Genomic DNA, 13,999 nt, shown 5'->3' on the forward strand with positions numbered 1-13,999 from the left:
TTGATTTGTCATATCACAAATTTATTGAAACATTTCCGCTAAACTACAAAATCTAAATTACTGTGACACATCTCTCCTTATTACATTAGGAAAATCTTCAGACAAACCTCACATAGGATAATGATTAAAAACTTGAATAACAATACGAGGTAAAAGCCGGTTGTTGATTAAAACACATTATGAGTCCTGGGAACGTCGAGTACTGATTGTTTGCACATAATTGTTCAACTTCAGCTTTAAACATAAAACTTTCCTATGGCAGCGTTGACAGCAATGCTACCATCCTCTGCTGGTGCACATTATCAGTTTAGGGTGATTCAAGACTTCTTATTTGTTTTATATGTGTCAGTACAGGTGACCGAGTGTTGAAACTAGGCAGTGTAGACAGCCTGCTTCGTTGCAAATACCGATAGCAAAATGGGAGAGAATTATTGTGCAAACATAACGACTCGGGAGACCGCACTCGTAGTATACCACTTCATTATCAAATTGGGCTGGATTTTTAGCTTGCCTTTTCTGAAAATCATGTTTTATGACCGAATCTCAGTGATACTAGAGGTTACGCGTAAAGCGTCCTCAAGAGGGCAAGAGCTTTGTATCACTAGGATAGGCTCAAGTAAACCTTTGATGCATTTGTTGTAACTAAATTACAACAGCGAAAACAGCCTCTTTGACACCATGGAGATGCCAGCAACACAGAACCTTTCACCCTGGCATGAAGCATCCCCATGTACTAAAGTTCAGTGCTTGGTCAGTCAGTGATGGACACTTTCATTCAACAACACTCCAAGTGAGTTTGTGTCATATGAACAAGCTAAACGTCTGTATTGCAGTTGAAAAATATGGTGTGTGGTCCACATTCCCGATAGATGCATGCGTCTTGGATCTAGTAACTACTGTTGGTAATACAATTCATAAAATGCATGATGGCAAACTTAAAATTTGGACACTGACAAGGTAAAAGATTAGAGTCACAATTTCACGGAACTTATATTGTATGGAGAAAAATTTGAGCAAGTTTTGCTCACTAAGTGATGAAAAATTCTTGGAATTACCATTGTATAAATCTCTGAAATGCCATTGTACTAAAAAGTAGTACGGAAAGAGGCTAAAGAGAGTATGGGGTGGAGTCACACCTCCCCCGCCATGGGAAAAACAAATCCGACAGCTTTAAAGACCGTTGAATACCTATGCTAGCGCCCCCATGGGATCCCAGGCGGGTAGAACCAGCGGCTTCTGCTCAAAGACTCCCATCACCTCCTCCGAGACGAACTTCTTGTCCACAACCACCTCGTAGACAAACTCCGAGAACCAGTCGTCCGTCATCAGCAGGTAGCCTAAGAACCGACCAAGAATTCACAGAGCCCTGAAAAACTAGACCCTAGTTTGTCTGCTGTTTACCCAGGGTATCCCAGCTTTGAAGCGAGAAGAACTGAAATATGCCTTTTCGGAGTGGACTGAAAACCCAGGGAATTAAATTGAATTGTTGCACTTTGCCAAGGACTGAAATCCAAATCCTATGGAGGATGCAGGTTTTTTCCAATGGACAAGGCAAACAATTTAACAGGTGGTGACCTGACACTAACCCTGAGGTTTTACAAGGTTCAACAGGGTTCTTTTAGGTACTTTGAAGGTACCTTTGTTTTAGTTTGAGTTCTTCTCTTATGAACCTAGACCCTGGCTGTTTAATTGTGAGACTCCTCACATAACCTACCAAGATAAAAACAGCAGAGTAAAACCTATTTGCATGTTTGCCAATTAACCTTTGACCACTACTGACCTTTGTCCCCCCTCTCTTCACCCCAGGAGTTCTCCACTCTCCATTTGGTGGGTCGGGTAGTCGTAGTGTCACCTTCCTTCTGTTCCTTGGGTACCAAAAACAGATCAAATATGAGACAAACAGACTGACAATGTTGTGCAAGTAACATCTGTGACCATGTAGTCACCAGGTCCCTTATTCACCAGTTACCGTGAGAACCAATCTTATTTGACAATAAGTGACAACATTGGGAACATGCAACAGATTTCACAACACTTTATGCGATGGCATAACCCCACTTACGACACATTTTATTGTGTAAGTTGCACAACATTTTTAGAGCAATTTTACGAAACTATGCAAGTCCGTGACTTGCGCAACAAATTATGGTGTAACTTGCATGGTCATTTAGGTGGTGCAAGTTGCGTTAAACGAAGTGAAAATGAACAATTTAACAAGGCTCAAATGAAACACATACAACTTCATTTGTAGAAGGTAATGAAAAACTTGTTTGGTGTGTGAGAGAAATGTGAGATTTTCTGTCCGGTTCTAATGAAGAGAAGATGAAAACTCTTTCAAAATGGCAGCCGGAGGTGATTCAACGACTGATGACTGTTGTTACATTAGAAAGGAACAGCCGTCATAAAAGGCCATTTTTGTCCTCGTCCAAAAAATCCAATACTGTTTAAAGGTGGCACAGCTACGCAACTTTCTGTGAAATGGAACGTAAGTATATTGCACAACTATGGCAAAAGTCTGTGGTGCAAGGCTTACGCATGGTTCAAACTTAGGCCACGTTTCATGAAATCGGCTGCTGGCGACTATACAGTCAGGGACGTTAGTATCTGCTGTGTAACAGTACAGCCCAATGTCAATGAACTTCTGAGGCTGTGTTTGAGAGTCTTTTTGCAGCGGCTGACAATAACACACGTATCTATAGGAAATAGATCTAGCAGTAAGCCAGCGGCTGCCGTATGGCTGCATGTTATGTGCCGCAGCAGCCAGGTAATTGGAATGGCTTACTTCGGTGGTGACCCCTGTGAGGGACATGGCGTGAGTCATCAGAGATTCGCCAAAGATCAGACGATCGGCCTTGCCCAGATCCAGCATGGACACGCCGAATACGAGGTCAAAGTTCAATCTGCAGGAAACCAAGAATATCCCAGAACGGGCCGTGAGAAATATACGCACAAGTAAGATTTGGAACTTTGTATCGTGGAGGCTAGACTAAAAGGTTTGTGGGTTACACCCACGTGGGATTAATCTCTTCAGGAAGTGTGGTGGCTCTGAGAAGAACCGGTGATGTGAGTTGACTTTGACATTTTGACCAGGATGTTCTATTCAACCTCAGGAGGTAGGTATGCTCGACTGGAATGGAGAAATACATTTCAAACAAGACTTAAAAAATGGCAAATGCATCTTTACGTTTACACTACCCCTCATGAGAGGTCAACTTAATGCAAATAATAACATGGGCATCTACAGGCACTCTGTCTTGCATATGTATGAGTAAAACTACACCAATCAGATTACAGGACAGTACCATCCTGAAGTTATACAGCAAGTCAGCAACCAGTACAAAGTCGGAGGCTTTGAGAGGTCCTAATGAATATGCATGAAGTCAGGTCTGTAGATGGATAAAATGTGTCCCCTAAACTCCTGCCAAGCCAGTATTCCTTGATTTTTTGCACGGTTTTGCCCAAGAAATCAATTGGCCACTTACATATTGGTATCTAATTGTCCAGTTTTGCCGCTGAAATGCTTGCCCACGTCGCAGCCAAACCACACAGGCTAAACGAAACAGAAAGAAAAAGGATACCCAATCTTGAAAAAATAAAAATGTTTTGTGTGCAAATCAAGCACGGCATATGTATGCGAGACGGATGGATTGGCCACCTGTGGTGTTGCAAAGTACCTGAGTGGGTTAATGTGACAACAACATTACCTTGGAATCAGTCAAAAATAGCACTTGAATTCTGGTGTCAAAAAGGGCCCCCACTTGTTTAAGAAAAAATTACTACATGGATCAGAAATGAAGACAGAGAAATCCAGATCTGATCTTTAAGGGACAGTTACCTCTCCGGACTTGATCATCTCCATGGCGAATTTCTTGAGCAGATCCACGGGCTGGTTGTTGTAGATGGTCTTGCGTCCACCGACCATATTCCCCAGGAACTCCACGGTCAGTGCCCTGCCGAAGGGGCTGGTCGGTCGAGGATCGTTGACGAGGCAAACCTCAAAGAATAAAGTCAAATTGACAACACAGAGTGAAGCTGGACAAAGACTATGACCAAAAATTGTTTTACAACATGTAGCAACATCTACGGTCAGCACGCGCTTATAAATCTGCAACTGGCGAAGAGCTTTAGACACACGAATGGGGTGCGACCTTGAAGAACAGAATCCAAGAGACATGAATTGTCATGACACATTCTGGCCTTAAACTTACATCGCTGAGTGCAACAAGGTACGCAACAACTCTGTGGGGACCTTGCTGCCTTGGGCAGACAATAACGGCAGCACAGCTAATAATTCAGACACAATGACATTCATAATGACATTGAAATTGTACAACTTGGTGACACAACAAATGCATTTCAACAAGTTTGTTGGACACTTCCATTCATTTATAAACACACATTATAGAAAATGCAGTTTCTAGATGACCTTTGACCCTTCATTGCCATGCAACCCAAAAGTTGCACAAGATTTCAAAGAAAACATGTCATGAAAGGACAATGTATTTGGGGAGTAGTGGCAAAATTCCACGGGAAGGAACCCCCAGTCTGTATATGGTTAATGTGACAATCATTATACAGTGCAACACTGAGAAGATCTTGTCGAATTTTTTTGCAAAGTGAAGCAATGCTCTAAATATCTATCTGGAAATTTCGGAAGACACTGTCAATTATGGAATTCAAGTTGCACTTTCCTGGCCTTCTTTTTCAGTGACGCGGGTTCAAATCCCATCCAGGTTGATCAGAGGATTGGATTCCCAGCCCAAACCTGATTCAGTAGGTCTTCCACTGAATTTGTGTCAGGGATCTTCGTCGTACACACAGTCATCCCTCCTAAGGTTCCTCTAATGCTTGCAAGCTACACGTAAAGACCACTTGCCATCCTTGAGAAACCCTTGATTGTAAGTAGCTTACCTTATTCTCCAGATCGTAGACTGGTTTGACGTATTCTTCGTAGAACGCCTTGGGGGTGATCGGTCCAATCTTGTGGTAGGCCTTGTTCTTGTCATGGTATTCCCACATGATAGTCGAGGGAGGGGTTCCCAAACATACTGCACATATACGGTAAACCTACACGGTGGCAGCCATGGGGAAATTTGAATAACAGTTTGAATATAGATGTTGTATTGACAAAATGGGAGACCCAATCATAAAATACAAAAAATCACATACACGCAAGTCACTGCAAGCAACTGATGTAGATCTTTTGTCCAGTGAGCTTGAAGAAGTTACTTAACTGAGTTGGATTAATCACAGTCATACGAGCCTTACTGCTTTTTTTTTCAAAGCAGAATATGACAATAGCAGCAACTCACAATGCAGTGCGCCGCCAAGAGGTTGTCATGGAGAGGCCTTTTCGTAGTGCATTATGGGATAAATAGTCAACATGTCTCATTCGCTAACTGTGCCTAGTGGGGAAAACTTGAAATTTGCCGAATGTTTGTTTATCTTGGTGGAATATTTGAAAGTACTTTTTGCCAATGCGTGTTGGGTAGTTTGCCTAATTGTGGCAGTGTGTCGACCACAAACTTGAAAAGTGGCCTGTCTATTAGGCAAACTCTTGGTGGCACATTTTATTGTGAATTGCCCGTATTGGACAAAGTGATGGAAGAAATGCAATGTTATGTACCTCCCCAACCATCTTGTTGACTTCTTTGTTGATCTCCGCATCGGTGGCATTGCCCTTTACCATTGATTGAAGTTCTTTGGCATATCCCCGCACCTAGGGAAATAAGAACGTACATTCCATTCAGAAGACATCCATCGACCATTCATCAAAGCAATTCAATCCCTTTAACCTTACACAAGCAACAATGCACCAAGTGGGTCAGGTTTAATTTCAAAGTTCCCTGCATTCTTAAAATGCTTTGAAAGATTTGGCACTCTTTCCGTTAGCTGTGGCCAACAGCAGATGCCAGGGGAAAACTGCACATCTCTTAACACTTGACACTTCATCCTTAACATTTGGGTGTAAAGCAGTGCCTACACTGAAGGTACGAGAAAGGATCATTGAACTGTTCTCCTCAGCCTTAGTTTCACCTGCAGTAAGGTGAGAATTGTCGCCCGGAATTTCCCAAGCTCTGGATCGAAGGGATCGAAGCAATGCTTGGTTCGCAGGGTGAGGTTCGTCCACTGGGGGACAGAAAGTATGAATACAATCACGTGGGATACTCCCAGTGCCGAACCAGAAGATTACCCCTTACCCCGCCGGATGCAGTGGAGTACGGTTGTTAAAGTCTGGTGCACTTTGTTGCACTGGGCAATCAACAGCGGCCGAAAGTTGAGTCCCACTCAACCATGCCACTATTGGATCCTGTGGTGACTGGCAACCACACACTCCAAGGCCGTTTGGCCTTGGGGCGAGTCGACCTGTTGGATCTTTGTTGTCAAGTGGGAGCCCTTACCTAGGAAATCCTAGACCTAGACGGAGAGGATTGATGCACCTTGGGGTTCAGAGCAAGGTTCATCCGCCGTGAGGTGCAAAGCAGTGCCAAGGATATCTCAGGTACCAAACTGAGGGGAGGAACGCACCTTGGTTTTCAGGATGAGGTTCATCCGCCGTGAGGCGTTGGATGTGTGTGACTCCGGGAAACACTTCTTGGGCACCAGACCGTACTTGCTGACCAGGTTGATCAGCATGTCCCACTGGCCGCCGTCGCAGGTCGGGTCCTGCAGCAGGAAGCTGACCAGCCGGCCTTCCACGGGCTCGCCACGGCGGAAGACGTCTACAAAGGTGTGGAGGAAGTAGTTCATCCTCTCGACCTGGGGGACGGGTGACGGGGAGGGGGCAAGGGGGGAATACAAATGATGAAATGAGGAGTGAATATTCGGAAACTGTGCCAAATCTGAACTTATGTCTTGATGTCTGAGGATAACTCTGGCAATAAAAAATCCCTTACCGCCTCAAAATTACGACTTGCAATATAAAAGCAGGTATGCAACTTGAACTTTGACAAAAACAGGAAATTCCAATCTTACATGACTTTGTACAGTGTTTTCCAATTTTCGACGGCAGGAGTGTGAAGTGAAAAATGAGGAAATCAGCTGATCCGAGGAAAAGTTGCATGCCTGAATAAGAAGATAAAATTTTCACCTTGTCCCAGAAGAACAGAAATGACTGGCTGAACTCAAAGTCTTCCAGGTTGAGTTTCTTCATGAAGGGGACCCTCACCACGTTCAGGCAGGCGAAGATCCAGCATCGACCACTGTTCTTCTGGTTTGTCATTGGCTTGGTGTCTGTAATCTGGTGGTAAAGGATGGTTTTCATGCCTTATTTATCTGGATATTATTCAGACTAATGCTTAGGAACTGTTCCACCCAAGGTTTCAGCTTTGCAATTTCCATTTCCAAAACAAGGGACCCAAGAATTCGCAATAGACTGATTCATTAAGCCCCACCCCCATTGTTTTCCAATACAGCCGGGATTAATGTCCGACATGGATGTACAAAGGTCTGACAAGCGTGCACACACGTATGACGTGCATGGCTGGAGCACATAGTGTGGCACTGGAGAACAGCACTTGCCAAGTGTCCATGTGCGTAGTGAGTGGGGCTTACTTGATCGTTCTGCCGGAATCAAACCAAACCTATTGAGGACAATACCGACAAGCTAAGTCCAAACTGTGGCATGGAACATGAAGAGATTCTGTCAAAGTTATACGTGTATTTTGCTCCACTGCATGGGGATATAAATGTACACACATTAATGATTACTTCTACATGTATAGCCTGCTCCCTGGTCACCTGAGCGTTTTAGCAAGAATTCATATTTTCTAACTTGTGCTTGAAATACGGACTGCTTTACAAGTTAATATCTGGTTCCCAGGCACAATTTACCATCTACTGCTAAGGAGGAAAAAAACAAAACAAAACAATGCGGGCATTCCTGGACATTTGCAGTCAAGGTTTGTCTGCAGTGGAATTTTACCTAAAAATTATGTGGAATTGCTCTTTAAAATCAGATGGAACACAGAATGTGGACCTCCAAGAATTCTTTGATTTGTATGGTAAGCCCGCTAGGGAGCCGTTTATGGATATATGGAAAAGTCTATAAAAACCAACCCTTATTTTGTACAGGTGGTTATGCAGGTGACGGAGTAAACTCACAATATTTGCAACAATTCTCAGCAGCTAGGTCCATTCCTGGGGCAAGTTAGACTCTTACTTACCCCAGAAATTGTTCAATGATTCGTAGAAAGAAACATCAAATGCAAGAAATGTGATTATCATGTGCTGACATTCCACTCGCTTGATATGAAGAACTGGAAAGAGTTCCGTACACAGACATCCCTTGGCACCCTGTGCACAAACACTATGAGACTGGTCTGAAAAAGTCTAAGTGTTTTTTAATTTAGTGCTTCAAAACTGTCTCTGCTAAAGTTAGCTTTTTAGGACATATTATCACTTTCTGATAGCTGAAAAAGCAATGCAAGGGACAATTAGTATGGCTGTTTTACCTGAAGAATTACCAAAAATGTGAAATATTAATTTAAGCTTGAAAACTACAGACCTTGTATCTGAAGGCATGGTGTGCCTCTTGAAGTAGCCTGGGATCCACACAGACCTCCAAGGGATCAAACTTCCAAGCTACATTCTGTGCCAATTTGTTCTTGGGGTCTGCCTCGAACTCTGTCTTAAAAGCTTCCACCTGAGCCGTTGTCAGTTCTGAGAAAAGGTTAAAATGAGGAAACCATCTGATGAAACTTCACCATGCTCACAGTGATGGTGGAACACAACATTAATAACAGTAACATCCACCATCAATTATCATACCATCAATATCAATTTAGTTCCATCATCATCCAATCATGTTGAATAATTATTTGGGGTGCGAAAGGTCAATATGCGTGATTGCTCAATGTTAGTGCAATCAGTCAATCTTACTGCACGATTTGTCGATGATTGCACCATCAGCCAGTAGCCGTTTGTTATAATTCCCAATTGTGAAAGATGTTTCAACATGTTCAATAAAGGCAATTAAGTTGAAGATAACATGGCAGAATCGGCTGATCATGTCTACCACAATATTGCAATCATGGGGGGGGGGCTACTACCCCCAGAACTGTGGGGTCTGGTAGCGAGGCGGACGTCGGACCCCACAGTTAATGGGGGTAGGGGGGCTACGTCACACATTGACACTCGCTGAAACTGAAAAACTTTACCAGCCATTCTTCTGATCTGCTTTATTGATGGTGCAACTGCAAGCCGAACTCGAATCAGGAAACTTGGACCAAGCAAAGCTGATGTTCGAAACAACATATATGTACATATACACCCAACGTTACAATGTCACCTCCACCTGCGCTGTGAGCGTGCCCGCGGTGAAACGTTGATGTGTGAAAAATTACCGGTAAAACCTTCAACTTGGCCCGGACTAGTATTATGAACCGTTAATGTTCAGCCTTTCGTGAAAGTAAGTATAGTCGGGTTCCGTGTCCTTAATACGTGAAATATCCCCTTTCTGTCGTCTAAGAACTTGGCACAGGAATTCCTTATTGCGAAGTAAGGGCGGATCAGGGGGTGGGATTGGGGGTAGTGTCGGGGGGAAAGGGTCACGACCCCCCCCCTTAAACAGAGGACCCCTCCAAACACACAATTATTTCTTAAATAATGAGAGAAAGACTTTCTTGATCTCTTTCATTTATCTTCCAATATCCATCCAAAAGTGTGTAAAAAGCCCATGGGTGTATTCCGGGGACGGGAGGTATAACCCCCTCCTTTTGACTTGGGATGCGATATTGATCTCCCCGTGGTGAGAAAAAACATTAAGGCGGATTGTAAAGAATTTCTTGGACTTAGCAATGACTAAAATGTAATAGCACTCAAAAGGGACAACCATAAAAACATAAATGTGCCGTTTTTATGTTACATTATGCATGAATGTATTTAAATGTATATGTACATCGCCCCAAAATATGGTGTCAGGACCCACCCTTTCCAAATTTCCATGGCCGGCCAAGTCAGCTTTCCCCATCTCCCACCCTTCCCGATTTCCGAGGCACAAATTTACGCCATTGGGGTGCAAACGTGACTTTTAATCCCCCAAATTATCTTTATTTTAAATTAGGATATATCCAATTTATGACTAAAATGTCAAGTTTACAGGCAATACAGATTGATCGTCACTGTGTATTCGGTGGGGGTAAACTTGGAACGGGCTGACAAAGAATCCGTATTAAGGATGCCTTTTGTACAACTTCCTCAATCAATATATGAACAGAAAGGTAGTCATTTTGTTTTGTTTATGAAGCTGGAAAAAGTTTGCGTTTTTTTTTTCAAAAAAAGTCGCTCACAAATACTTAAGTAAGTCTCACAGAACAAAACAAAACAAAACAACAACAAAAATAAAAAATTAAATACAATTTGTTCGTTTTTTTTACTTTATCAAGATTCCCTAGGTTTTTAGGAACAATTAAATAATCGAACGGTTGAAGCCAATCAAAATATCGATTAAGATTAACTGAAAATATACTGATAAAAACCCATAAAGTATATCAAACAAGCTACAATTCTCATCTCTAACCCTTCACATGTGGCTTTTAGAAGTTTATCAAAATATCATGAGAATCGACCAGTAACAACTGCACTCACGACCGACTGAGTTGAAGGAAGTAGTAATCACCCACTCTCGTTGAATATGATTTTAACAATGCATACAATATGATTTCAATTACCGAAAAAAAAAAGAAAATTAGAAAAAGTCTACCAGTATTAATGTGAAAATTTCCGTCAGAATCGTCGGTACAAAGAAAGCTAAAACGTGCCAAACTTTAGGGTTGAAGGCCAGTAAATACTGTAGGTCCAAAATTCAAATTCTCTGCTCTTAGAGCATTTCGTGGCACATGGACTAGGTGGTTTATTAAGAAGGAGGATGGAATCTAGGGGCAGGACTGTCAGCTTGTATTTTTGAAAGTATTGGACCAAACGGGCCCTCCAAATCACTCTGTTTTGCAATGGAGTGTAGGCATCAATTTCAAAACGGCGATGGTCCCATGACTGTTTTGAGGGGTGATTTTCTCTGGAGAGCAATATCTTCAAAAGTCATGTGTTAAGCCACTAAAAATTGAAAGAAAAATAAAAGACGAGGAAGTGAGCTTTAATTTGATTTGTGTCTTGAACACCTGTGAAACTTGTGAGTGATATGTGTCTTGAACACCGTGACCTGTGAAACTTGTGAGTATTTTCCAGATTTATCACTGTTGTCTATGACAGCTTATTTAGTGGTCTGCAACCCTTAAAGGGTGCACTAAACTAATTCAAGCTCCGATGGGAATTCAAGCTATTCATGGTGACAGACAACTAAGGTGGAAAGCTAGCGGTAGCACCATGCAAGGATACGATCTCTTTGTGAGTCTGTCTGGTTCTGAAAAGAACCGTGAGGAACTTAACGTTTCGGACAGTATGCTCTGTCCGTCGTCACGAGACTGAAGAGATGCCCACTCCATGTCGGCATCTTCAGTCCAGGGAGTCCCTCACCAAGCACACCGTGGTCAACATGAGTAAGCGCTCCTTGTCCTCTAGCGAGGAGAAAGTTCTTGCCCTAGGCCTGAACTTTAAGCTCATTCCCCGGTCCCTGCCCAAGGAAGAGATCATTCAAGCCACTGAGCCCACTCTCCGCCGCCTAGACAAGACCACCGCCGATGAGATCCTCGTCGACATCAGCCAAGCCCTCCGGAAACATAAGAACCACAAGCCAAAAACCAACAGAGAAGACCGTTCAGCCATCAAGTCCCTCTGCCAAGACAAATCCATCCACATCCTCCTTGCTGACAAGGGCAACGCCACGGTGGTCATGGACCGGGTTGAGTATGATCAAAAGATCATGGATATACTCAATTCCGGCAGCTACCGTGAACTTCGGATAGACCCCAAGGCAGCCATCGAGAGGAAGCTGCAACAGAAACTTCTCTCCCTCCACCGCTCTGGGAACATCACAGAACAGCTGTACCGACAGTTACGTCCATCCAACTCCAGGTGCCCAAGATTCTTCGGCCAGCCCAAGATACACAAGAAGGAAACCCCACTACGCCCCATCGTCGCTTCTAGAGGAGGGCCCACCAACAACACTGCAAGACACCTGGCCAAGATCCTTCGCCCTCTAGTTGGCAACTCCCAGCATCATATCAAGAACTCAGATGAATTCTTGTCCATCATCCAAGACCTCCGGCTGAAGCCAGGCGACATCATGGTCAGCTTTGATGTCGTGTCACTCTTAACCTCCGTTCATCCGACGCAAGCACTGTAGCGAGTGACCGACTCCAGGCCGACACCAGCCTCAAGGACCGCACCGACCTAACCCCCAACCAGCTTCAAGACCTCCTCCCCACCTGCGTCGATTCTGCCAGCTTCCAGTCGCGGGATAAATTCTATGAACAAACAGCTGGAACCTCCATGGGATCCCCTATATCCCCGGTTCTGGCTGACATATTCATGGAAGAGTTCGAGCAGACCGTCATTGCCACCGCAGACCACGTGCCGCCCCAAGATCTGGCTCCGCCTGTGGACGACACATTCGTCATCTGGGAGCACGGGCAAGAAAACCTTCAACTCTTCTTGGACCACCTCCACGGGCTTCACAGCAGCATCCAATTCACCATGGAACAAGAGAGGAATGGCAGCATTTTGTTTCTTGACGTTGAGGTGTCCAGAAGGGAGGATGGAAGTCTTGCCCAGAGGGTTTATCGCAAGCCCACCCACACCGACCGATACCTCAACAGCGCCTCCTTCCACCACCCGGTCAACAGAGCCCTCATCCGCCGAGCCTACAACATCGGCGACCAAAAGCACCTACACAAGGAAATCCACCACATCTCCACGGCACTCCAACGCAACGGATACCAGCCCAAGCAGATCAAGACTGATCAAGACCCAAGATCAAATCCCCTTTCCGGCCGTGGGGTCCCCTATACCCAAAGCCAACTAGATAAAGCCCCTAGTTCTGTCACTCTCCCCTACCTAGGACATACCTCCTACTACATCCAGCGTATCCTGAGCAAGCACAACATCAAGGTGTTCCACACAGCTCCCCTCAAGATCCACGGGATGCTGGCTTCCCGTAAGGACAGGCAAGATCCACACCGCCGATCAGGTATATACAAGATCCCCTGCCAGTGTGGCAAAGTGTACATTGGAGAGACTGGTAGGGGCCTCCCTACCAGGATCAAAGAGCACAAAGCCCATGGCAGGAAGGGAGACTATGAGAAGTCAGTCATCATTAAGCATTCCCACGCCGAAGACCACACCATCACTGGGAAGAAGCCCAACTCATCGCTAGCATCGAACAATGGTACCCAAGACGAATTAGAGAAATGGGTCTCCTATACCAGGCAACCTTCCCCCCGCCACAGCCCATCACCAACTGACATGCATCAGTACCCAGGTGGATCCACCAGCTGCATACTCGTTCCACCTGACTACACAGTAGGATCCGTCTCACTCCAGTACTCCCAGTCAGCTTATAAACCCCACTCCATGTCGTCATCTCTTCTGTCTCCTGACGACGGAGAGAGCATACTGTCCGAAACGTTGAGTTCCTCACGGTTCTTTTCAGAACCATATAGACTCTCAAAGAGATCGTATCCTTGCATGGTGCTACCGCAAGCTTTCCACCTTAATTCAAGCTCCATTGGAAACAGTGTAAAATCAACAAAGTTTGGAGGCCCATGGCAGGCAATTGAAGTCCCTGAGGCCTCTTAAACAAAAAACAATGTGTTGTTTGGTCCTTCAGATTTCATTTGCTTTTCAAATTTTTAGTAGGTTACCCAATGAATTTTTCTTAACTATTCGCCCCAAAAAACTCACCCCCCAAAAAAGTGAACGCTCCCAAGACAGTTTTCTCAGCAGCCATTTTTCAAATGACACCCCTCGTCACTTTTTTAGGCTCTTCTGACAAATTTTCAATCCAATTTTTGTCTGCTTTTCCCCCAGATGGGTACCCCTAAATCTACAGAGACTTAATTCTTGGCCATATTTTCACAATTTCTTGACCCACACAGACTCATCT

General features: G+C 44.2%; 2 protein-coding genes across 2 annotated transcripts; one reads left to right on the forward strand and one right to left on the reverse strand.

Moving 5' to 3' along the window:
* LOC110980695 (bleomycin hydrolase-like) lies at positions 1-9,423 on the reverse strand. The gene is made up of 11 exons (XM_022237594.2): positions 9,159-9,423; positions 8,507-8,661; positions 7,091-7,240; positions 6,529-6,759; positions 5,627-5,719; positions 4,912-5,067; positions 3,836-3,994; positions 3,483-3,550; positions 2,783-2,900; positions 1,781-1,865; positions 1-1,337 (listed from the first exon to the last, which is right to left on the reverse strand). Exons 1-11 carry the CDS (start codon positions 9,253-9,255, stop codon positions 1,189-1,191), a joined length of 1,461 nt encoding a protein of 486 aa, XP_022093286.2. The 5' UTR covers positions 9,256-9,423; the 3' UTR covers positions 1-1,188.
* A 2,964-nt stretch (positions 9,424-12,387) lies between these two features.
* On the forward strand, positions 12,388-13,937 carry LOC147798095 (uncharacterized). The gene is made up of 2 exons (XM_087141150.1): positions 12,388-13,084; positions 13,924-13,937. The coding sequence occupies exons 1-2, from the start codon at positions 12,388-12,390 to the stop codon at positions 13,935-13,937; spliced, it is 711 nt and encodes a 236-aa protein (XP_086997276.1).
* The last annotated feature ends 62 nt before the right edge of the window (positions 13,938-13,999 follow it).

This window comes from Acanthaster planci, linkage group LG09, assembly GCF_054643075.1.
Source record: "Acanthaster planci isolate LZ-2023a linkage group LG09, COTS_SCS, whole genome shotgun sequence".
In the NCBI taxonomy this organism is placed as follows: Eukaryota; Metazoa; Echinodermata; class Asteroidea; order Valvatida; family Acanthasteridae; genus Acanthaster; species Acanthaster planci.

Coding starts and splice junctions, on each gene's coding strand:
- LOC147798095 (XM_087141150.1), top strand. CDS start 12,388: ATGGGATCCCCTATATCCCCGGTTCTGGCTGACATATTCATGGAAGAG.
- LOC110980695 (XM_022237594.2), bottom strand. CDS start 9,255: ATGTTGTTTCGAACATCAGCTTTGCTTGGTCCAAGTTTCCTGATTCGA. Junction 7,241..8,506: donor ACCATGCCTTCAGATACAAG/GTCTGTAGTTTT, acceptor CTTTACCACCAG/ATTACAGACACCAAGCCAAT. Junction 3,995..4,911: donor TCTACGATCTGGAGAATAAG/GTAAGCTACTTA, acceptor TTATTCTTTGAG/GTTTGCCTCGTCAACGATCC.